This window comes from Heloderma suspectum, chromosome 5, assembly GCF_057233095.1.
Source record: "Heloderma suspectum isolate Gila_16-S chromosome 5, 16-S_ref, whole genome shotgun sequence".
In the NCBI taxonomy this organism is placed as follows: domain Eukaryota; kingdom Metazoa; phylum Chordata; class Lepidosauria; order Squamata; family Helodermatidae; genus Heloderma; species Heloderma suspectum.
The window spans coordinates 138,455,001-138,480,881 of record NC_139462.1 but is presented as its reverse complement, the minus strand read 5'-3'; the positions used below and the strand labels follow the sequence as shown (position 1 = coordinate 138,480,881).

Here is a 25,881-nt window from a genome sequence, read left to right as displayed (position 1 = left end):
GTTTGTTTAATGTTGAGTTTCAAACCAGCTTTTGCACTCTCCTCTTTCACCCTCAACAAGAGGCTCTTGAGATCCTCTTCGCTTTCTGCCATTAGGGTGGTATCGTCTGCATATCGGAGGTTGTTGATAATTCTCCCAGCAATCTTAATTCCGACCTCTGATTCATCCAACCCGGCATTTCTCATGATGTACTCTGCATATAAGTTAAATAAGCAGGGTGACAATATGCAGCCTTGTCGTACTCCTTCCCAATTTTGAACCACTCGGTTGTTCCATGTCTGGTTCTTACTGTTGCTTCTTGACCCTCGTACAGGTTTCTCAGGAGACAGGTAAGGTGGTGTAAAAGTTACATAAGACATGAATTGCCATTGGCACAGCTATTCACTTTCTTTAAAAAAAATGACATTTTCCACACGAAACAAGACCTAAGCTAAAGCAGGAGTCCTCTCACCTTTTCACCGCTGCGCCTCCCTTTGGGTTGACATGCTTCTTAGCAACGCTAAAATCCTGGATTTCTTCATTTCGCATGGGCAGGTTTCACCTCCGTCCTGGAGATGGCGAAGTAAAATAGCGCCCAAAGGAACCAGGAGGTTCTGTCTACGGACAATTCGAGCGCCACTCTAAGGATTCCTATCTCTACGGTTTCTGGAAAGCGAGCACCATGTTTTCCCGCCCCCTTCTCTGGATAGGAGTGAGGGAGACGTCACAGCTGGTGTCTAGGGGACTATAACCTGACGCAAAATGTCTGCGCCCGCAGCTTTCCTGGCGCAATAGTGAGCGCGCCCGCCGTCTCGACAGAGAAGTCGGGCGAGGCAAGCGTGAGGGCCCTTCCCTCCCGCTATCATGGCAACCTCGGGTTCGACGGGGAAGCCGCGGCGGCCGCCTGCTGCTGCCGTGGGGCAGGAGGAGCTGCGGCGGCTGATGCGGTTGAAGCAGCGCGAGACGGCGGCGGGGAAGAAGAAAGTCGACTCGCCCTTCGCCAGATATCCTGCGCCGCCCTTGCCCGGGTCTCTCCCCGCTTCTCTCGGCGTGTCGTCTTGTGCTTGTCAGGGCGCGGGGCGAATTCCTGCGCTTCGGGAACTAGCGCAGCTCCCGAAGCTAATTCCTCCCCGCTTCTTTCCCTACCGTCAGGTCCTCGCCCCTTCTGCATCTTGCTGTGGGATAAGCATGACTGCCCTCTGGACTAGTAAGCGTTGCTGTTCCGTCCGTGGACCAGGCGCTATAAATAAACCCTTGTAGGTCACTTTGGACATTTTGTAGAAAATGGGCTCAGAAGCCTCCTGAATAAAAGCAAACGGGCGGCCGAGGAGCTTACAGTGTAAGCCAACCCATGTCTCATGAGGGTGTGTGCTAAACCCGAGTCTGGGCTGTGCTTGCAAAACACTTCCGATGAAAGAGCCATTGCATCTTCGGGTTCCTTCCTTAGCCCTTTTGCTGGCCTTTGCTGTTTTGTTGTAGGAAGCAGAGTTCATGGTGTGCTGTATAGGGCAAGACTGGGGAAGATGATGGGGGTGGATCCAGCTTTTTGAGGGCCTTTGGGCAACACACCCTCAACGGCCCCCTTCCTCTGTGAGTCTACCTTCTTACTGTCGTTATTGCTCCTTATCCTCTTTCTAATCATTGCTACTGCTTGCTTGACAGGCAGGGAGCCAGTGAGGAAGTAGGCAGTGGCATCTGCTGCTGTTGCTTTTCACTACCTCGTCTGGGGCAGAGCGAGAGGCAGGTGAACAAGCAGGATGCAGTGGTGAAGAGAAGCAACTCTAAGGGGCTGCTGTCAGTGGGCCTCTTGCCAGCGGGCCCCTGCTGGGATGTGGGCTCTCAGGAGGTGGTCAGCTTTCTTACCTTTGACGCTGACTGGTGATGGTAAAACTACTTAGGAAGGAGTCTCCAGAGGCACCTGGTGGCAAACCTACATGTGAGTGAAGAGGGGATTTCTGCAGTTGTCTGCATTTGACATTGGTCCCCATTGCTGTGATGAAACTGCAGCCTTGTCACTGCAGCCTCGTCTCTCCTCCTTCCTCCGCCCTCACTGAAGCTGCCAAATCTTGTTGAAAGGCTGGCTGTGTTTTCTAGTACTGCTGCTCTGTTTGTCGAAGTGAAAGGTATAGTAGGTAAAGTGATACATCTTTATTAGGCCAACAACTTGTTTTTGTAGTATGAGGTTTTGAGCTGCAGGAAATATCTCAAGTAGAACATAAAGCTTTTTTTTTTTAAGTGTATGTAGAAGAGTGATTGTTACAATTCCAGATCTCTTTAAGCATATGGATCCGTGTCCCATCAGAAGCTCAGTGAAAAATATTTAGCACCTGAAATATGTTGTATTTTTTACTTTTCTTTTTTAAGCTATAAAATGGCTTTGGGTGCAATCCTATGGTTGCTAGACAGTGTCTAGATGGCCATAGGATTTTTTGGTTGGTGCTCTGAGGTTGGTTTCCAGAAATCTGACTCCCCTCCCCCTCCCCCACCGCCTTGTAGGAGATGTGGTTCGTCCCCAGCTCTATGCTCAGAAGAGCAGGTCAGAGCACCCGAAAAGGGGGCATTCCTGGAGGCAGGGAGGGGAGAGGATTGCGGAAGCGCTGGTACAATGCTTCCTATGCGTCTTCTGGCTCCCCCCCCCACTACTGAGTTACCCTGTCTAGACAGCTGAAATTGGCCCTCTAGCTGCAAATGCAGGGAGAACGGAGCTCAGTGGAGAAGATCCCCTCCATACTCTGCCTGTCCTGCATTGGATAGTCGGCCACCTCCGAGTTCAGAGGCGGCCGACTATCCCCATAGGATTGTGCCTTTAATGTATTTTAGTCCTTTTTTAAAAAAAAAGCCTGTGTTATGTGTTTACACTGTCAAAATAGTGTTCAAAGAGTATTATAGCTCAAAATTGCAGTTTTGAGAGGTGGATTGTTTTTATATTTCCTTAACTGCGTGTTCCACATATAACAGTTTGGGGAATTTAAGCTGCTCTCTGTGTAATGTGTCTGTGAAGAGTGAACTGTTGTGGCAAACACATGCTCTTGGGAAGCAGCACAAGGAGGTAAGAGGCAAATCTGATATTTTGTGGTTACTGTGTGTCTTATGTATCATGTTGCAAGAATAAGAGTAACTGTAGTTCTTTATTAATAATATTTTTAGCTAAACTATATAGCTTTTATTATCGTATCCTCGAGATGATTTGGGCTGCAACTCTCATAATTCCTAACATTGTGTATTGGCCCCAGGAGCGTAGCCAAATCATTTGTAGTATTAGAGGGGACTAGAGATCCATAATGCTTGCTTAAGTTCATTATTGGTGCAATTCCAATGCTAGTAAGCCTCTGAGCATGTGCAGATGAGTCAAAAGGCCGATAACAGCCTTCTCTGTGCATTCCTTACTAATGAGTAGAAAGCCTTATCAAGCACTCTGCCTGGGAAGCGAAGTTTGTTTACAGGTGGCTGTGCTTGAGAACCGAACACTTCTAGCTGATGCTGGGAATGAATGCTAGGGGCTCTTGCTAGTGTCATGCTGCCTCATTGCTGACATGTATTGTATAAAACCCTTTTGACCCAACGACTCGTGGTTCAGAGAAGCTGTCTGATCCAACCATTGGGTATGCCTGTGTGCTGTAAGTTACCCAATAAAGTACTCCTTGTAAGTAAACCTTTGAGTCTAATGTATCACTATCTTGGCACTTCTAACCTAAGAGTTCAACGCCCACTGCAGGGGCGACATGTTTGGTGCAGCAAGCAGGGTGCCAATGATGCTGCTATGTTCAGATTCAAAGGGAAGGAGGATCGGGGGGTCGGCGTGTTAAACTGACTCCTGGACTGTCCACAGTTGAAGCTGTGGGGTCCAGCCGCAAAGCAATTGGCGGTTCTGAGTGGCCCGATTGCATGGCCAGAGGTCGAAGAGGACTGCACCCCAGTGGGTCTGGAAACTGTGTTAGAATCTCTGCAGCTGGGAAAGTGGTCAGGTAAAGAGAAGCAGTGTGCAGGACCTCTAGCACGGTTATTGCTGACAGCTTTAGGAGCTGTTGGGCAGAAGGATTCAGAATATAGAGAAGAAACAGCAGAAAAGCTCAAGGCCGAGCTGAAAGAAGAAGATTTGAGGCTGTTGATTAGAGAAACGTTGCAGGACAGCCTGGCCTCTAACGAGGTGTGGGAGCATGAAGCCGAAGGAGTAGCCGTTAGACTGATACACCGAGCGCGGAAGAAGAATTGCCCATAGCATTCCAAGGTGTGCCACATCATTACTTCACCTGATTGGGATGAAATCCCTAAGAAGTGGAAACTGAAAATGAAGACCCTGAAGATGAAGGCACAGAACGGAGTATAGGTGAAGAATCAGTGCCCCCAGAGCACGGGCTAGACCCCCGTTTAGAGCAGAAAGCACGCCAGAGGATGGTCCCAAGGCAGGAAAGACCACGTTGAAGATCTCTGTCAAGGTAACAGTGTTTAACTTTGAACTGCGCTAGAATTTTAAAGAGCCTGTAGCTACTGACCATCAGCTATATGATTTCTGAAACTTGTAACCATTAAGCTTTTGCCGTGGGATTCCCTGCAATAAAGAAATCTCACTGATTTATGTGTCCAGTGTTGGACTGCCTGAATGTGTGTGCTGAAGAGATCGAGAAAATGCTACTACCATGCTCCTGGAAGCTTCAACAAACTGTGTAAGGTGGGAGACCCAACCTGATTGAGAAGAAAAGAAGATATTGGAGTAGCTGTCCTCAAAAAACAGTGAGATCTGTGTAGCCGGCTGGCTGACACTGTCAGTGATGTTACAAGTGGAAACTAAGACTGTTTTCCTGTTTGAGACCCCAGCAAAAAAAGCTGACCTAAGTCATTTGTCGCCTCTGACAAGGCAAAGATTTGACTGCCCTGTATCTCATCATGTCCTGTTTCGAGTTTGGGATTTTACAAATACAAACTGTGAAGCTTTACTTTGAAGCCCTGCAAATTACCCCGCCACCTCCCAAAGAAAATTAATGGCCTTGTAAAGAAAGCAAGTATGAAGTGACCCGCACCTCCCTGTTTGGCACTTTGTTGCTGTGTGCCAGGTTGAGGAAGAAGAAGAGAGGGGGGTGTCATGTTGTGAATCTCTGGCTAGTCTGTCTAGTGATAGAAAGTCCCAAAAGCTTACTCCTTGTTTAAGAAGTGTTTAAAAGCACAATTGTTCTGTTATTATTAAGAGCTGTGCAGTTCAAAACTGCCCTGTAATTGTAAGTTTACTGTTGCAAAGGGGAGGGGATCATAGCCAATTAGATCTCCTTTCCTCCTTGCAAAAGAGATGGTTTTGTTTTTAATGTGTTTGAAATAGCTTAAATTGGGATTTCTAAGTAGACTCATTGAAAGCTCAGAAGCTCTGGCAATGTGTTTACAAGCTCCCTAGTTGGACAGTCGCTTCCCCTCTGCAATCTCTGAGCAACCAAGCTGAGAAAGTGTGTGTGGGGGAAAGAGTAAGTTTTTAGAATAAATAAATGTTATGAGAGCAAAAATAATGTCAAGGCCCAGTATCAGTAATGAAGTGAGGCCTTGTAAGTTATAGCCAAGATTTAGTTAGAAGTAGCCTAGAAGAGTTTAGGCCTATTCAGTTTTTAATGTCAGAGCGGAGCCAGGGGGAGTCACCCAACTCCCTAGCTGCTGCTAGTTTAGCCTAGAGAGGGAGAGGGAGGCTAAAAGATGTATGGTGAGAACCTGGCAGAAGTAGAGTAAGATTTAGAGAAAGGTTGCCCAAGTTGAAGCGTCACAGCTAGAGAGCTGAGCCATGCCTCTCTGTTGGTCAGAAGCCTTGCTCAAAGGCTAAAGGCCCTTGTCTGTGGAGGGATCTGGAAAGGGTGTATGGTCACACCTTCCCCTTTGAACTGATGCAGAGTCAAGGAGCCTTTGCTGGAAACATCTCGTCTTTATTGTCCAAAGCCTTCTTTGTTTGGATCCATCATTGTCTGGGCTTTTTAGAGACACTCTGCACATGGACTGGAACTTTGGATTGTCAGAGACTTGCCATGGAAAGTATCGTGAGGCTTTTCATAGCCTTGAACTCTCATTGCTATGGATTGTGTGTCTGTGTGTTTGTAGCCAGCTCCATGTACAGCAGGCTGAGTTTGATCCATGACTTTTGGACTTCCCTCTGCCAGAACTCATGCGGCATGGAGTTGCTGATGCAAAAATGGTGGCCTAGAACTCTTTGTGTGTGTGAGTATGCCCTTCCCGTGATTTTGATGGGCCCTGACCACGCAGCCTAGAGGAGCAATATGATTGCTGGATCTGCTCCATCATGCCTCACCATGCAAGAAATGTTTTTGAGTCATGGTGTTAAATTTCAATGAAAGTTTGTGTGTATTTTATGATTTGTTAACTACTATGTAAGACTTCTAAATGTTTTTACAGTCAGTTGCAACTCCGAATGACACTAAGTGTAGCTCCCAGTGGTTTGATGTTAGTACTACCCGGGACAGGGCCTTCAGAGTTACAAGGACAGAGAGAGGGTCAAGGAAAGTGTGAAGAGAGAAGAGAAAGTGGTAGACAAAGCAGAGGAAAGAAGAGAAAAAAGGCAAAGAAGAAGAGGGAAGAGGAAAGAGGCACAGAGAAAGAACATTTGTAGAGAAAAAGCGTGGCCGTGGTTGTCTCCAGGGTAAATTAGAAGCAGTTGATTATGCCTGGAGCTTATTACCTGGGGGTAGAGTAGCCACAATAATGTTAGAGTTCTTTAAGATAAGAAAATGTGACTAGAAGGCGAAAAAGAGCCTATCCCAAATGTGCGTCGTTGGGACTAGTGTAAAGCAGAAAGGTTTGAGTAAGTGAGTTTCTGTTGAGATGAAGGCAAACAACCTAACTTGCGGAGAAGAAAAGTCAAGGGTTGAAGTTGGTGTATGGCACAGACAGTTTTATGTAGAAAGTTTGAAACAGGATCTGCAAGACTGGCAGGTCAGAAAGAGAGAGAGAGAGAGAGAGAGAAAGATTTCTCTTCCCAAACGGGGGTGGGGGGAGGAAATAGCCCACCTCTGGGCTGTTACATACAAGCAAAGTGAGAAAATACATCAGCTAGAAGGCGCATCCCTTTCTGACCTGATTTCAGAGTGGTTTCAAGGAATCGGGGGTGGTGGTGGAAGCGAGTGGTTGCAATAATTCCGACTGTTATTGGCAGCTTTTTAGCTTTGTGTGCTTGCGTATATGGCTATCGCATTTAAAGTATACATTGAAGTAGATGTCAACCCCCTGGTCATCAAGTGGCAAGGCAGACTGTTATCGGCCTTTGATCATCTGAGAGTGGAATGTATTGGCCCCAGAAGCGTAGCCAAGTCATTTGTAGTGTTAGAGGGGTCTAGAGATCCATAATGCTTGCTTAAGTTCATTATTGGTGCAATTCCAATGCTAGTAAGCCTTTGAGCATGTGCAGATGAGTCAAAAGGCCAATAACAGCCTTCTCAGTGCATTCCTTACTAATGAGTAGAAAGCCTTATCAAGCACTCTGCCTGGGAAGCGAAGTTTGTTTACAGGTGGCTGTGCTTGAGAACCGAACACTTCTAGCTGATGCTGGGAATGAATGCTAGGGGCTCTTGCTAGTGTCATGCTGCCTCATTGCTGACATGTATTGTATAAAACCCATTTGACCCAATGGCTCGTGGTTCAGAGAAGCTGTCTGATCCAGCCACAGGGTATGCCTATGCGCTGTAAGTTACCCAATAAAGTACTCCTTGTAAGTAAACCTTTGAGTCTGATGTATCACTATCTTGGCACTTCTAATCTAAGAGTTCAGTGCCCACTGCAGGGGCAACACACATTGGCCATGCAGGTTGGATCTTGCTGTACTTGTAGCCCAAAACATTTGGAACTGCCTGTCTCTGGCCGGCCTAAGGGAACATTCAAGTATGCAAAAAGCAAGTCTTCTTGGTTAAGTGGCCAACAGTCCATCTAGCGCAGAGCATAGCAGATGGCTACAAAGGAAATGTATAAGGGCACAGTAAAGAAATTAAATGTTGTGGTCCCATTTTTAAAAACGCTAATCCTCTGGGGTTAGTTCAAATTTATTCATACTTTGAGTAGACCTATTGGAATCAATAACTAACTCTATAGTTAGTTATGACTAACTTGAGTCCCAATGATTGACTGGTCTACTCTAAGTATGACTAAATCTGGATCCAACCCATTGTCAATGCTCTAGTACTTGTTTTATTCCCTTTTATTTGGAAGGGACAATGCCCGAGATCATCAATTTACCAGTACAGAAACTGAAATTGACAGACTTTCACATTGATATGCTTTTGCAGTGTAACAGTCGGCCAGTCTGCTTGATCAAATAGCGCATTGTGGCTTATTTAAGCCACGGTGGGTTCCAGCACGTGCTGGTGGCCATTTTGAATATTCAAGCTGCAACTATGCCTTGTCATTTTGTCCAAACCCAAGGACCATGGATTATTTAACCCTCACATAAACAACCATCACATAACCTTAAAACAGGCCATGGGTTCTGCAAGAGTTGTTCACCCCAGGCATAACTCAAGGTCCCTGCGTTCAGATAAGCTGTGGCCACGGCTTGAATATTCAGGATGGTGCCTGTGGGCGCAGCAGCTCATCATGGCTTAAATAAGCCACGATGAGCCAGAGCGATCATGCAAACCCAGTCGCTATTGTGTACTTGAAACTCTATGCTCTTATAAATTAGAAGTGATTTTGACTTTGTCAAATTTTGTAATTAAAAATATTTGCCTAAAAGGGTGATTATAGCAGAAAATGTAGACTTGCTTTATATTCTATATAGTATTACAGCATAATCCTATGCAAGTCTACTGGGTCTTACTCCCAGGTAAATGTGTATAGGATTACAGCCTAATTTTTATAAAAATAGTGATATTTGTCTTTACTTCTCTTGTAATACTTCTTTATGAAAAATATGCTACTTTATTATTTTTTTTAAACTCTTGTGTAGTAGTACTTTAATCTTTGTGAATAGAGCACAGGTGTTCATCTGCTGGTTTTAATTTTTCCCCCCAGAAACTTGAACAATTAAAAGATCTTAAACAATCAGTACCAGGCCCCATTCCTAACACCTCATCTTCTCTCAAAAGGAAAACTACAAACACTGAACTCCCAGAACTGAAGAAAGTGAAAGGTATGGAAAGTTACATCGTGCTTGCTGTGCTGTAACTTGAAATATTCTGATACGTTTTAAAGTCATGACGGAAATACCACTTCATGGGTTGGATCCAGACTAAATTAGTTGCACTTAAGATCATTTGATATCGATGGAACTTGTTATGACATGACTTTTCACACTGGTTTCAATGGGCCCTAAAGCAACTCACTTATGTCCAAACCATCTATTTAAGACATACTTTAAGGCCTGATACTATAGGTTGCTACGCCAGCAAAACAGTAGTCACAAAGTAGTAGTTACACCACAATCATGACAGCCTGAATGTTGGGGCAGCATCAGAAGCTGACTGGGATGTTGCACTGAAGCAACACAGTGACTTAGTATCACGTTGCTAATAGCCTGTATTGCCATACATGGAGTCTTGCAAAGCTTTTGCAGTCCGTGTATGTGGATGAAAGCAGGGCAGGAATGGGTGATGCTGATCTGTGCGCTATATTTAAGGTGTGAGCATTTTAACAAAATGGCTCCTGAAGGAATTAACAATAAGGTTAAAGTCTGGTATAAAGTGAAAGTCAGGAGTGGTTTAGGATAAGAGATGGCTTGATGAGCATTGTGCCTCTCTTAAAAGTCAATTGCAGGTGCTTATGGGCATGATACTTGAAAAGGGAGCAAGGTCTGACATGTCTAGTTATTGTCTGTCACCGTAAAAGAAAATGTGGCCCATCAGTTTAAAAAAAGCCCTTGCGTCTTGGTTAACTGAATATATTGGGTATACTAGGAGCATATTTGGAAATGAACAGGCGATTTGTGCTAGATCATTGCGTAGTTAGCCCATCTAGCTGAAAAATGTTCCTGGGGTCCTGGTCAGAAATAACTTGCTGCATTTATTGATCTTAAAGCTGCTTTTGGTTTTATTGCTAGAGTACTGTTATGGGAGAAGGTAAAAAAATTCTTCTGTAGCAAAGAGACTTTTCTTTTTGATTGAAAAATTACATTCTGTGACTTTTTTGCAAGTTAGATATGGTTCCATGGAGGAAATTATCTAAACGCATTTCCTGTAGTTGAGAAGTAAGGCAAGGTTGTGTATTGGCAGCTACTTTATTTAATTTGGGGCGGGCAACCTCTTTTAGTCTGGAGGCCAAATTGCCCCCCTGGACTAAGCCAATGCACCGGATGATGTCAAGGGGACAGGGCCTTGCCCTGAAGTCCCACCTCCTCCTAGAATGTTATCTGTCCTATCCCCACCCACGTTTTTTCTCTGTGCCTATCCCTCTGCATGGGGAAAGAGATTTGGCCAGTGCTTGCAGGAGCCAGGGCTGCAAGCCCTGGCCAAGTCTGTGGAATCTCTATGTTATCTCCATTCTCTGATTGGAGATAACAAGTGCATTGCCCTTTTGCCACTTGCTCTCCCATTGGATCAGAGATAACATGAGGATTGCTCTCCCCTGTCTCCTCCACAGTTCTCCAGGCCAGGGGTCAGGGCTTGGGGACAGCCAGAGGTTGTCCTCCCCTGATTTAATTGATTTATTCATGATTTAGCTTCACTGGAATTAGCTGACTCCCATGCCCCCAAACTAGCTTCAGTATGGGTGCTATTACTGTTGTATGCTGAAGGCTCAGTTCTGTTGTTGCAATCAAGGTACAGATTGTATCATCTGTAGTGGGTTTTTTCCATATCTGAAGTATTGACCACCTAGTTATTAATTTTAATGAAATGAAGATGTTAGTCTTTTCTAAATCTAGGATTTAACATCTACTTGATTTAGGGCGCAATCCTATGTGTTTAGACAGAAAGAAGTCCTACAGCTCAAGAGTTGTAGGACTTTTTTCTGTCTAAATACGCATAGGATTGCACCCTTAATTACAGTTCTGTTTAATCTCAAGTTGATGGTTTACTTTGCTCAGTTCTCTCTACCTGTGTTATTTGGAGAGTGTTGCAAATTTTGTGCATTTTGTTTGCGTGTACTGGTCACTGACCACAATACATTATTCCATTCAATTATTCCGTTCAGTAGGACTACAATAACAGGCTACATAGCATCTGGCAAAGCTCTTGCATTCCATTAATGTGGATGGAGGTAGAGCAGAAATGGGGGAAGCTGATCTGCATGGTATATTCAAGGTATTTTAGCTGCTGTGGAACTATCTGTTGGTATAAACCTGGGTACCCAACACAGAGGTAGAAATACCTTATAATGAGTTGCACAAAATGCAAAATTGTGCAGTCAATGCCTCCATTCTCTTTATGAGGACGCCACTCTATCTATGATGGCCAAAGATGCTTAATGGGCCATCCCATCTGAGGATATTGTTAGGTGTGAAATCTGTCTTTGTAAATTTGTTGTAAATTTGACACTACTCTGATGAATGTCTGTTTTTCAGATTCTAGTGACCATCCACAAACTGTCTCATCTGGGTAAGCTGGATTTTTTGTCAGCTTTCTTTCTGCATCCCCCCCCCCCCTTTTTCCGTAGGTAAGAATGTTGCCTTCTCCATTCAGTATGTAATTTCAAACAGGGGCTGGTTTGAATGTTCACGTAACAAGTTGTTCACATGCAGTGGCTTGCAGCATTGCTTCCATTCTACTGCAAACATGATCTCAAGCTGAGCTCCTGTTTACAAGCAGCTCAGCACGTGGACACAACCACCACAGGCAATTCATATATTTATTTAGAAATGAGTATTTATAAACTGCTTACATCTACAGATTTCAGAGCGGTGTAGCTCATTTCTGGATATTGTTCCATAATCGTATGTAAGATTTTGTGGTTGGAAGTGAAGTGCATTTATATTTTACCTTAAGAGTGTTCAAAGTTTTTCACTTTCATTCTGAGTAATCCTTCCAGGGTAGGTTAGTATTGGGGTTGCAGGGTAGGTTGATATTAGAGCTGAGAAATTGTCACAGAGAAACATTGGATGTTTAGACATTATGGCCTGGATTCAAAGCACTGTGTGACTGGTTCTGTGCTCCTTGCCTCATTGCAATCCTCTTTCAGAGCTGCGGGGTTGGCAGTGGGGTGTCTCCTATTCAGGGGTAAAGTCAAAATTGCATTGGGTGTGCCTGAAGTAGTTGCTGGGATTCTGGCTTATATTATGATTGAATTTTTAAAGTATTGTCTGTCTCCATTTTCTTAGGTTGCCAGCAGATTTCTTTGGCAAAAACGAACAAGCGCAAGCAGAAAGACTCTCTTCAAAATCTTCAAGTGGCAGCTTATTACTAGGAGACTATGAAGAGGAGGAAGAGGAGGAGGAGGAGGAAGAAGCACAAGAGATAGCAAAAGAAATAAAAGACAATAACACCCAACTTCCTCCGCCATCCTCAGTTCAGAGTACAGCAACTACAGTCTCCTCTCAAAAAGGAGAAAGTGCTGCTGCTTTACCATCAGGTAACTTTGGGACACACTGTCTGTCTCTGTCTTTTATGCTGTGTCAAAAAACCTCGGGTTCCCTCTAACATGATGCAAATCAGATATTTGGCTTAATTTTCATTTATCTGGGGGAAATAGCATCACTCTCCTTCTTATGACTTTAGTTACTATGAAATATTTGTCACTCTCCTTGTATTATATGTGCTTATTAGATGGCTACACATTCCAAATGTATGTGTAGCCTGATTCAAAGCGTTGGTCCTGATCTTTAAAGCCCTAAACAGCTTAGGACCAGTCTGCCTGAAGGAGTGCCTTCTCCCGTATATTCCTGCCTGATCACTAAGGTCCTCTTCGGAGGCTCTTCTCTGGATGTGACTGCCCAGAATAGTGCGACGGGGGCCACCAGGGAAAGAGCCCTCTCTGTAGTGCCCCCCTCCCTGCACAAATCTGTCGAATGTTGTTCCCAGGGAGATCTACCTGGCGTCCTCATATATACATTTGGATGTCAAGGTAAGACCTTCCTCTTCCAGCAAGCAGTTCATCTTTAATCTGTTGCTCTGATTATTTACTTTACTGCTGGCTGTTTAACGTTTTTAATGTTTTGATATTTTATTTATGTATTAAATTTCTATACTGCCCAATAGTCAAAGCTCTATGTTGTCTTTATTGTTTTGGTGGATGGTCTATTTTCTCTTTTTATGACTGTAAACTACCTCAGGGGCATCTACCAGTTGGGCGGCACATAATTTAAATAAATAAAATGACAGTGAGAAATTATTCGCTATTGATGGTAGTAACATAACTTGCTGCTTTTATACCATCTGTCTCTTATGTTGACATACCTATAGTTTCAGGTGTTTAAAAGGTAATTGCATATCCATGTTGCTGGTTATGTATTAAGAACGTAAGAACTACCTTGCTGGATCAGACCCACGGTCTAGTCCAGAAGTCTGTTTCCAACAGTGGCCAGCCAAATGCTTGTGTAAGATGCTCCTAAGTAGGGCATGACGATGCCAGTCCCTGCTTGTCACCACCTTCTAGTACTCTGAGGTATCTTGCATGGAGGTTCCTTTTAATGGTCATAGCTAATAGCTTTTGATAGACCTGGCCTCATGAATTTGTCCAGTCTTTTATAAGCCATTTAAGCTAGTAGTCATTGCTAACAGAGTCTGGTCCTGTGCATATTTACTTAGATAGAAGATCACTGGATGCAGTGGGGCTTACACTAACATTGAGTGGGCATTGGATTTTGATCTTAGTGGTAGTGAGTTCTGTAAGTTATGCTTTGGGTGAAGTATTTCCTTTTCTGGTACTGAACCTACCGCCGAGCAACTTCATTGACTTGTCTCCATTTATCTCTCTCCCTCTTTTCTGCACTGCTTATACTTAATATATCCATTTTAGGAGTTTGGGGTTTTCAAATATTAAGCATAGTAGTCAGGCAGTACTAGTTTTCTTTATTTCTAAGCATGTCTCTGTGTTTTGCAGGCCATTTGGAAAAAAAAGGTTTAGCCACACCTCTAGTCTCCCATTCTGGTTATATACAGAAAGCAGAAGTACAAGAAAAGGTTGTGGAAAGGTAAAATAACCAGTGGAAAGGTTAAGACTTGCATTTGTCTTCTTCCATAGATCCTAGATAATAGTACTTTAATCTGTATTGTTTTGCTGACTAAAAGAGTTAAATGTGTGGGTTCTCATGTAATCAATGATCCTCAATGCATCTAGTATATTGGTTGTTGTTTTTTAAGGCCCAGTCTGAGATACATCTAATTTAAACAGCACTGGCAGTATTTTTTAAAAGGACATTTACATATTAAAGCTTGGGAATGGTATCTTGTAGCTGTTTTGTTAATCTTTAATGAATCTCAGCGGCTTGGGGTAATTAAACTGTTAATTAATATTATTACTTTGTAAGGTGGCTCCGTGATGCTTCCCCTTCCGCCTGAAAAACACCCTAGATGGCATTACTCATTCTGTTCTTAGTGCAAACATTTCATCTGCTGTTATACTATTTTGAAGGGATTACAACCAATACAGTAGGCATTAGCCATCACCTTAACATTTCAGGAGAGAAAACACCGCAGAGGCCTTGCCAGAAGGATTTTTTGATGATCCTGAAGTGGATGCAAAGGCAAGTATGATTTGTTTCAGACTTAAATTCTTTGAGGAATTAATCGAGCTAGGTCAGATTGTAGTAGCTGAGTAACAGATTTTTGCAATCATTTAAATGCTTCTTGAGGTCTCTCAGTAAATGATGTAGTAAAACTACAGAAGTTCTGTGTAACCATTAGTAACTGATTTTCTGGAAATGTCTTCTGTGACATATTTAAACAAAAGTAATGGATACTGCTAGCCAGAGTATCTTTCTCTCCCTCACATTCATTCGGGCTTTCCAGTGGTTCTGCCTGTGGGTTTGTTGACAAATGAGAGCGCATAGTAATGTAAACCCTTTAAAGTGACTCTGCTAGCTATTGAAAAGCTATCTGAACTGTGATGGTTCTTCCATCAAGTACTAGATTCTGCCAGCTGAGGTTCTGGGGGTAGCAGAAGGTGTTGGCTTAATAGAAAAGACTGGTAGGAAATGCCAGTATAGAATAAAGACAGATAACGTCTTAGGGTAATTTGTCAATCTCCCTTCTTAATGAGGAAACACACTTTGCTTTTGAATTCTTAAGGTAAATAAACACTTATTATCGAGTCTCTTGACTTATAATTGCCATATTGCCCTTGGCAAATGCTTTGGTAAGTGCTGGTGGCCTCAACTCCGGAAACGTTCCTCATCCTCATATGTTACGAAGTAAGGACTGGTGTTCTTCCTGTGAGTCCCCTCAGTGGTCACTTTTCAGCCAGAGTAGCTGCATTTTGGAAACATAGGGTTGTATCCAGTGTTAGTCCTACTTAGAGAAGACCCATTGAAATGAATGGGACTTGTTAGTCATGACTTCTACTCTAAGGACTAACAGTGGATACAAAACACTGTCTAGATTGTATGTAAAAAACAATATATACAGTGTGCAGAATGAAGTGTCAGAATTCTGGACTGTACCACTTCATTCTGCAAGTAGGGGGTTGCATTGTTTAATGTGTACCCACATTAAAAGAAACTCCTTGTCTGTAAAGAACAAACTAGCACATCAGGGAAGAGCTTTAGAATAGACTGCCTGATGTGCTAGCTTGTGTAGAGCTTTTTACTTGAAAAGAACTAAAAATGTTCCACTTCCACACTGGCCAAGCTAGTGGCTAATACCTCATTCTACATCATGGGTGGCAACTTTTGGCCCTCCAGATGTTTTGGACTACAGCTCCCATCCTCCCTCACCACTTATGTTGGTTAGGGCCAATGGGAGTTGTAGGGCCACAAGTTGCCCACCCCTGTTCTCCAAAATGTGTAGAACAGCTAATGCATAACTGGCTGGGAGAGATATCCAGCAAGGTTTTGTGGGCAAAATCCAGAGGGGTGTTCTGCTTCTCATGCCCCGTTGAACTGGATGGAAACTCTGCAAAAGCACAGTGGCACTCTTCGTTTTGTTTATTGTGTCTGTCTTGGAGCTCATGATCTTCTGAAGTTTCCATTCAATGGAGCTTGCATAGGAGAACTTCCTGCTGGATGGTTCCCTCTGTTTTTCCTTGCTGTGTCTGTGTCAGAGTGCTTGCATTCAAGCTCCAAAAGAGCTTGAATGCAAGGTCTGGCATTTAGAATCTGCTTATAAGTGCTGCCTGTCTTTTGAACTTGTCTCTGAATGTTGAAGGGACAAATGCTTTGGAAGCAATCTTCCAAAGATTGGAAAATCTATTTGATTTGGGGAAAATCTGGGGAACAGCTATTTAAGTTACTTATCAAACGTGAAGAGAAATCTTTTTGTTAACTTTTATTGTCAGATACGTAATAAGTTAAAAAAGGCAGACACAGTAAAAAGTATTAAATCTAATCATGTTAGAAACGATCACAATGAATAAAATTAATATATGACTAATGAAATATATATATATATATATATATATATATAGTGTTAAGTTACTTTGAAATACTTTACATATTGTTATATTGTAGCACAAGTAATCATTTAGAACTAAAGAACATATATAACTTGCTCGTAGATGAAAAAAATGTGCCTCACTTCTGGGGGGAAAAACAAATATACAAAACAAAGCTAGAATCATTGCATTACTTAGCCTGAAGTATCCTGTAGCCATGGAAGGGACAGCTGCCTGTCTTGTTTCAGCTTTCAAGAAAATGAGGGTTGCTCAGTTGCAAGCCAGATGCTTATGCTTTACCTTTAGATCTGTTGGTGGAACCAGAGACAGGGCAGCTGTAGCTTCTCACACTTGTCCCCGAGTTGTTTTGTCTGCCCCTTCCTCCACCTCCTATGCAGCATGCTTGGAGGTGTAAGCAGGGGAGGGGGCAGTAAAGGGAATGAGGGGGAAACGGACTGGAAAAGCTGGCTCTGTCCTGAGACTTGGGCTGATTGCAAGCCTATCAAAGGGTAAAGGGGCTCTCTGGCAGAGTGCTGTGCTCCTGACAACATCAGATAGCTCGTGCAGTGGCCAAGTGTGAGCTGTGAGTCATGGAAGCCCCTGAGATCTGCCTCCAGCCATGAACACACTGGATGGCATAGGCAAACTGCTTGCTTCCTTGCTCTCTCTCTCTCTCTCCCCCTCTCCCCCCTCCCTCTGCCATCTGTACAATGGATGTAATGTGGACCGTGTCTTCCAGAGACTGTGTGCGAGGTGGTTTGGAACACTCTAAAGTGCTTTATAAATATTCAGAATTATTAATATTCTGCTACTGCATTAAGAGGGGGACCGCGGTGGCTTAGTGGTTAAGACGCTGAACTGCAGCCTGGAAGGTCGGCAGGACAGCAGTTCGAGACCCGAGTGCTGCATGACGGAGTGAGCTCCTGTCTTCAGTCCCAGCTTCTGCCAACCTAGCAGTTCGAAAGCAAGAAATTGCAAGTAGATAAATAGGTACCGCCTCGGCGGGAAAGGTAACAGCGTTCCGTGCACCTCGGTGTTCAGTCATGCCGGCCACATGACCACGGAAGCGTCTTTGGACAGCGCTGGCTCTTCGGCTTAGAAACGGGGATGAGCACCGCACCCTAGAGTCGGACACGACTGGTTGGGGACACCTTTGCCTTTACTGCATTAAGAAGGAATACATCTCCTGTTGCTTTGCAATATTTATACATTTTTGGCAGAAACAACTGCATTTCCTTCCGTCTAGCACACAGTGAAGATGAAATTCCTTCTCCTTCCTCTCTTTGCAACTCTTAATGTGCCCTCTTGTAGTTTTATGGAGCTAGTTGAGCACCTTATTTGAAGGAGATTCTGGGGTTTTTCTCCTTCAGTCACTCAGAGGCTGTTTCTCCCTAATGCCAGCAAGATGTGCCTTCATCCCACTTCAGTCTCCTGAATTTTAGCTAAATCTTGCAAATGCAGTTAACTATTAAGCATACTTCAAATGACATGCATAATAAGACCAGAAGATTTGTAGTACCCCAGCTTAAGAGCCAAGTAGTTAAGGTAGTTATTGCTGAAGGGATCAATGCTGCAAATTCCTGTGATGCCTGGATGCTGATGGTTCATAAGTTCCATATACCTTGGTATTTAGAATAGTAAGTCCTCACACTACTAGAAATGTCAGTTCATTCATAACATCTGAAATCTGTAGCCAGCTTCCTCTATAGTCCCTCAATGTACTATACACAGACTTAGTAGCGTATAATCTGGAATGTAGTCCCCCCACCCCTTTGAATGTAGCTGTGAGTTGCCTAGATGAGTTGTTTGCTCTGAAGCATCAGCAATTTGGCAACCAAATTCTCCTTTGCCTGCCGCATGAAATAGATATGAAACCAATTGTAGACTTTAAATTGTTGGTAAGAAATAGGAGTGCAGCCCTCCACGAACACAGCAGCTTTCTTGTTTCTTAGGTGCGAAAGGTTGATGCTCCAAAGGATCAGATGGACAAAGAATGGGATGAATTCCAGAAAGCCATGCGACAAGTCAATACAGTAAGTTGGTGCCTCCTGGTTTGAATTGCTAGCAAAAGCCTCTAAATGCACAAGTGGAACTTGGCAGGGTGACATTACATTTCATTGGCTAACTTGATTGCCTTGCGTTATCAGTTAAATTCATTTTGTAAACTGCAGTCTGAGTGTCTTCTCCCTCTTTGAACACAGAAGAGGTTTTAGTAACACATGACACTACACACAAACAATTGTAATGATGAAGGCTAGTCCTTCGGCGGTTTGCTTGTTTCAATTCTGTCCGTGTATCTTGTATAGAAGGAATGCAGTGTGTATACTCTAATGCTAGATTGTCTGTCACTGAACGTTTTTGTCAGTTTCTCATTTGTTTAAACTCTGGGGCCTTTTATTTGATAAAAGCATGTACCAGAATTGTAAGTCTGTTATTTTACTCATAGTGTTTATATCTTTGAGTTGGATTTAACATTCCTTTATGTGATTTTATTTGCTAGGAGATTTGCCTTGCCACATCTGCTGTTGGCTAGATCTGTGGTTTGCCCATGGACTGCTTTTAAAAAAAATTAAGCTGCAGGTGATTGGCTGACAACTTCAGTTGGCCGCAATTCTGGTATTGCAGAAAACTTCCCATAAATGAATTGTTGGGAGAATATTGTAGAGCAGTCGTCCTATTCTGAAATGCACTCAGTGCTATAAACACGGCAGATGTTCATATAAGATCAGTAGTGGAGACATTTTATGAACATTACTGATGTTCAAGGGCTCTTCTTGGTTACATGTTGACCACTGGGTGCATGGCATCTCCAAGACACTCAACTTTGAGAAAGTATATGCTGAAAGAAATAACAGGTTAAAATATATTTTGAAAATCAGAAGTAATGCTTAATACATTCTAAACAGAATTCCTAAATTCATCATCACAGTGTACATATTACCAAAGCATTGTAAAATATTGTAGAATGTAGATGTTGATGCTCGGTTTTGTTGGGTTTCAAAATGTACTATCTTGGCTCACAAGCTGGCTTTTTCTTAATTACAGTTAAAGATAATAAGAGCAAGCTGCAGGTGTATATACTCCCTCCCCAGAAATGAGTCCTCTCACCCTACCCTGTTTTAAGCGTGGTTAAGACTAGCCAGGGTTTGCATTTGCCTACATTCTAGCTAAGTGGAGAACATGGTTAGTCTTAACTGCAGTTTTTAACATTGATGCTGTCCTATCCCTTAACTGCACTTAAGGCTCAGGAAGGTAAAAGCTGCTTCCAGGAGCTAGCTCCCAATTTTCTAACTGAAGGGAAGAGAAAGAAACCCTTCTCTCTTTACTGGCCCACTGGTGTAGTTCTCTGTAGTCTAAGAGTCTACTGAGAAGTGGCCTCAGATTCTAAAACAGCTCCTTTTAAAAAAATTACTAACTTTTTCTGAGTTAGATTTCAGAAGCTATAGTGGCTGAAGAAGATGAAGAAGGGCGACTTGACCGTCAGATTGGAGAAATTGATGAGCAGATGTAAGTAGATGGCTATTTGAGAATAGTACCGCCCACAAAACTGTTTAACATAATTTGGCAGTGGCATAACCTGATCAAAAACATGCATCATGTCTTTGATCTGGCCAATGTATGTTTGTATGGTTTTTGCCTATATCTGTTTTACATGCTTAAAATACTAGATGCAGGCAGAGTTGCTCAATAAAATATGAGGAATTTAAAGATTTTATTTTTATTTTTATTTATTTGAGGGTTTTATACCCTCCCCTTCAATAAAATTCCCAGGGTGGAATTTTAAACTAGTGCAACCCACAGAGGGCTACACTGGACATTTAACATGAGCTAGAGGGCTGCAATAATTTCCATAGATATGCTGACTAAGCCCAGGCAGGTCTCTTTTATAGAGTGAGGTGAGGTTACATGTATAATCACTTCTTGATACGTAATGAATATTTACAGCAGGGATGTGGAACCTGTGTTCTTCCAGGTGGTGTTGAATGACAGCTTTTGTCATCCTTGACCATTGGCAATTCTGGCTTGGGATGGCGGGAGTTGTAGTCCAGCAACATTTTGACGGCCAAAGGTTTCCCACCCTTGATACACAAGGTCATGTATGCTGTGCTGAGAAAGAAACCAAAAGTGCCCAGGAGACACACACATGTATGCTCAAGAAACACAAATTCTGCAATGAGTATATATTAAGCAAATCTGCACAATTTTGCAACTTTTACTATTCTGTGCTTGCTGGTCATGAGGAAGGACACAAAGCTATACAGGACATGGAAACCTAATCTCCTGGCTCCTTTTGCTTCTGAGATTTCAACAAGCATTCGCCACGCATTTTCAAGCATCTCTTTGCAATAATAAGGGCTAGAAGTGTGTGGGCGGGTAGGTAAGTGGGGAGGGGGGTTGAAGGAAAAAAGAGATTGTTAGGAAACTGAATTCTGCAGCCACCTATCACATTCTGCAGCTTTGAGGCCTCCTTGTACTTTCCATATCTATGTTGTTTGCGCTCAGGCGCTCTCTCTCTCTCTCTCTCTCTCTCACACACACACACACACACACACACACACTCTCCCTCCCTCCCTCCCTCCCTCCCTCCCTCTCTCTCAGCCATGGTAGTATGGAATGAACTGATGGAATTTGTAGGTAGGCCCAAGCATTCATACACTCGCCTCTCAAAGAATCTAAGATCAGAGTAGTATTTGGCACACTGGGTCATATCCAAGGTTAGTCCTGCTTAGAGTATGCCCATTGAAATGAATGGGACTTGTTAGTCATGACTAAGTCCCATTAATTTCAATGATCTAATCTAAGTAGGACTAACATTGGATACAACCCATCATGTTAAAGTTCTATTAGATATTTTTAAAAATCCCATTTTGTACAAGAACACTTCAGAACGCTGCATCACTTTAAGACACTTGTCAATTCCAGACCTTTTGGTTAGCTTGTGGGATAGCAAGAGGAGAGAGTGAAAGGAAGGTTAAAACAAGCTTCTGTGTTTATTTTTGGGTGCAGCTTGTTTCCATAACTAGCTCTGACAAAAAAGCAATGAGTTTCTAGATCAAATTGAAACAATTTTGTCGTGCCAAATGTGATAAAGCTGTATTTACCCGACACGTTTCACTTAGTGACAACTTTTTTTAATCTTACCCCTCTTATCTTGTCCACAGGGTAAGCAGAAGCCTTAAGCCAGCCTTCCCCAACCTGATGTCCTCCAGATGTTTGGGATTTCAACTCCCATCAGCCTCAGCCAGCATGGCCAACAAACCAGAAATGCTGGGAGTGGTAGTCCAAAACATCTGGAGGGCACCATATTTGGAGGGCCCCAAGCAATAATGCAGTAAGCTTCTCCTCCAAGTATACAACGTGTAGAGCAACCAGGGGACCTCCTGGTATTGGTATAGCTTGCATGCATGCTTTGTTCCTCAACACTGGAGTTCCCCATTACACCACCTTCTTCCTCTACTGGTGACTCCTATAGTGCTTGAGTGGAAGCAAGAATATGAGAGGTTTGGGAATGGGGAAGTTTTTGAGATCTCTTCAGGCTTACTGCTTCTTCCTAGAAGTTCCAGTTTAATCTATTTGTCCACCATATTCTAAAACAAAATTCTGGAGACCATGAAAGTGGTTGACTTCCTTGGAATACAAGTTGGAATTGTTGTCTTTTTAAAGTAACTAAAATTAGCAATATGGAACTATATCCTTGAAGTTCCAATCTATCAAAAAATCTAGGGTAGTCAGAAAACAGCCACAACCTGTATGCATGCCCTCTGGCCTCTACAATGGTTGGTGAATGAATTACTTAATAGTTTTCTGTTGTGTAGTGGCAAAGCTCACTCAGCTTGGTCATGACAGTCTTAATGTTCTGGGCATCCTTTATTTTTCCAGAGCTGGCAACTATAATTTACTTTGGCTTTGACAGTGATGCTGACATTTTTGTACCATAACAGTTTTAGGAATCAACTCAGTGATATTTGCGGTTTTCTGTTCCTTCAGTGCTTCATGTATTTGTGAATAGCCTTTTACTGAGATACATGCAAGTATTAAATTGTTCTCATGCTTTCTGTGTTTGGCTCAGAAGTGCCAATCTGAACGGAACTGTATTCAAGTAAGCATTAATGGCTGAATTTAGGCAAGCATTGTTCTGAGTAATAGAAAATAGATTTGTTTCTGTGTAGTCATTTTTTGAGGATAAAGCATTAAAAAATGAGATGCCAGTATTGTAGAATAAGTCTATTTTTCCATTATTCTGTAGCACTTGTCTAACATCTGTAGCTTTTACATTGTTCTGGGGAGGTTTGATGTTCCTTAGAAGTCTATATTAGTTCTTCAGTGAGAAGATAATTTATGGTGGATATGTTTCCTTGAAAAACAGGCCAACCACATTTCCAGCAGTGTGCAAGACAGAGGTGAGAGTACTGGGTGTGTTTTGAGCATGCATGCAGTTGATACAGGGTCATGGTGGTGTGCAGCAGGCCAGCCCAGAACACTGAAGGGACTGAGTGCATGCCCTGAAACATGCCTCAGTGGCCTTTGCTATGCTCAGGCCTTCTGTGCAGGAGGTCCTTGGAAGAAAGTTCAATATGGAAAATGTTCCTTTCCTGAAGGTAGATAATCTGGACATCACCACCTAAACTGGCAACTAATTGGTCTCAATGCAGCTGTCAGGCTTTCTTTAAATAACATTTTCTCCCCCAAAGGACAAATAAAGCCATTTGAAAAGTACTGGGAGGCAAGAGTGTGAGTCTCTATGTGTTTAAAAACACATTAAATTATGGGTACTCAGGGTTTCTTTTAGCAATGTCATCAGCTTGAATTGACAGTTCATGCTGTTTCTGAGAAGTCATAATTGTTCTTCCAAAGGTGTAAAATAACACATGAAATGGGTCTGTTGAAAGATGTGAATTTCAGACACATTTTCAGCTTTTCACTCTGGTACAAACCAATTAAGGTGGGGAAAGAAAGCAAACTAATGATTTTTATTTTGCCCTAGTGAATGTTTCCGTCGTGTTGAACACCTACGAGACCGCCAGGATACAATGAAAGATCAACTGAAGGAAGCCATGAGGCTAAGAGCCGCACAGGCGAAGGAGGATGAAGATGTTGGTAGTGATGATGAAGGGGAGTTGCAGGACTTGCTCTCTCAAGATTGGAGGGCAAAGGGAACTTTGTTGTAGCTGCCTGGAGTGGAGAATTAACCTGTTGATCTGTGGTATTGATAAAAGACAACAATTACCACTGTTTTATTTATCATGTACCATCTGAACGCTTTTAATCCTGCGGATGTTAAAATCAATTGTAAAATGTGTTTATAGGTTTAGGAATAGAAAAGGCTTGTACATTGTAAAGTTGTACATTGTAAAATCTTTTTATAAAGACTACTGTAGATTTCCTATTGAAGTCCACATCAAATATTTTGCTTTTTGTTCTGTAGCAGCGGTACCTTTTTAATACCCAGCAAAGTGTGTGTTTTCCTTGAGGACAGGTGAACACATAAGCAAGTGTCAGCCAAGGGTGTTTAGAAGTTGGTTAAAGACAGGCTTTGAATTATGGGCATTTGGTTTGAGAGAAGATGAGAAATGCCTATTGCATAATTTTGTGGCACTTAATTTGAGCTTGTGTTATAGAAGAAATTGATTTAGTCTGAATAGAGTTCCCAAACTGCCTTGAAAATTTAATTGTTACTGTTGTGCAGGCTGTGGGATAAATGGATGATTTATGCTGCAGTTCTACACAGGAGTAAGCCCCATTGAACACAATTAGAATTACTTTTGAGTAGACCTGTATAGGATTGCATTGTAAAGTAAGATGTCTGCTCATGCTTGTAAATATTCCCCAGCCTGCATACCAGTAACTACTGCATTTTAAAGGAAGTTTGGATATTAAATCCAAACTTGTTCTCAGGATAAATTGAATGTAGTGATAATAGCAACATCAGAACTAAAATGCTTAGTTTGGCAAAAATAAAGATTAAGTTTTTTCTCCTTGGACATATTACCACGGATCACACTAACCTAAAGTATTTGGAATGCACACTTCAGTAATACACGATTTTACTGTGGTGTAGATGCTGCGGTCAGTTTTAGTGCTTGGAAGTTCACAGACGGAAAGTTCTTTCTTCCTCTCTGCAGCCACCTGTGTACCCAAAGTCTCTGGAGGCTTAGGGTGTCTCTTGAGCAATGTGGAATGAAATGCAAGGGGAGGGGGAACTCCCTTCTATTAACTCCCTTAACTTATCTTAGGCTCATGAGGGTGCCATCTTGGATATGGGAATCTCTCACAGCCCTCCCAAGATCCAACAAGCTTCTGCACACACAATATCGTATTCAAAAAGGCAGTTTCTATTTCTGTATTACCTTTGCTGGGTAATGGACCATGGAAGTTCCCAAAGCTATCATGCAGGAGGTAAGTGAATCTATTCTTATGATGTTATGAGATTGTAATGCTTTTTTCCCCCAATAAGCACCCAGGCCTAATTGCAATTATGTCAAACCTTTAATTGTTAATGCAAAATAAGCCATAGGTCTCAACTCATTGGTGACAAGTCACAAAAATAGTATTTGGTCAATATCTTAGTTACAAAGTTAAAAATAGCAACAGCTGTATGTATCCACAAGGCTATGATGTTGTTTTTAAATTCAGGATTTTTTTATTTATAAAAACATCTTATTTAGTTTATAAAGTTTATACTGAATATATAGAGGTTTAGAACACCAACAGTCCATGCTTTGTACAAACTAGCCAGAGCATGAACATCTACAAAAATAAAAATAAGAATAATCCTTTGCTGTATCTTGTTGAGCTTCAAGACTATTAAACCGGACTAGTAATGACAGCAACACAGGAGTTAGGAAGCACAGTTGCTTAAAGAGTAAAAGTATTTATTTTGAGATCTCAGAATAATAAAGTTAGAAATGGCCATTTCCTCTGTAGATTAGTCCATAGAAAGCATTGTTTCACGGGGCTTTGGAAAAGTCCTGTCAGGCAGCTCAAGCCCCTAGAGCGTGCTGGGACAGATTACAGAGCCCCGAGGCCAGTTACTTCTGAAGAGAGCCTGAAATGCAGGAACAAAAATCAGGGGAGAACAAAAATAAAAAGGATGGGGGGGAGCAAAGGACAAAAGAACTTCTCACCGTTAAAGAACAACACTTGAGAGTACAGCCAGTATAGAAGAGTATTTCAATTCAAGCAGTTTCTCACATTTCTTTACTTGGGTTATAAAAAACAGTTATAGTTCCAAACAGTTTTACAGCATGTTTCAAGAGCTATTAAATACCCGAAGTACCGAGACAGTATTTCCATTCCCCACCCCCACTTCAGTATATGCAAACAAGGATAGCATTTGGTTAAGTGCAAATCGTTTGTAATAATGGCAGTTCTACAATTGGTTACAGTGACAAAATTTAGTGCAAAGGTACTAAGGAGGAGAGAGAAAAGTCTACAGAGTACAGAAATGACACAAGATACTAAAAATAGTGC

At 42.4% G+C, this 25,881-nt stretch overlaps 1 protein-coding gene across 2 annotated transcripts; it reads left to right on the top strand.

The window, feature by feature from the left end:
- The first annotated feature begins 796 nt into the window (after positions 1 to 796).
- ZNF830 (zinc finger protein 830) lies at positions 797 to 23,795 on the top strand. Of its 2 annotated transcripts, none has more exons than XM_084857563.1 (10): positions 797 to 983; positions 2,929 to 3,028; positions 8,965 to 9,082; positions 11,450 to 11,483; positions 12,203 to 12,453; positions 13,924 to 14,014; positions 14,503 to 14,566; positions 18,363 to 18,443; positions 19,841 to 19,917; positions 23,396 to 23,795. In XM_084857563.1, the coding sequence occupies exons 1-10, from the start codon at positions 844 to 846 to the stop codon at positions 23,577 to 23,579; spliced, it is 1,140 nt and encodes a 379-aa protein (XP_084713689.1). In that variant the 5' UTR covers positions 797 to 843; the 3' UTR covers positions 23,580 to 23,795. The 2 variants fall into 2 exon arrangements, with proteins under 2 accessions (XP_084713689.1, XP_084713690.1); XM_084857564.1 differs by having other exon boundaries at positions 797 to 987; positions 2,933 to 3,028.
- The last annotated feature ends 2,086 nt before the right edge of the window (positions 23,796 to 25,881 follow it).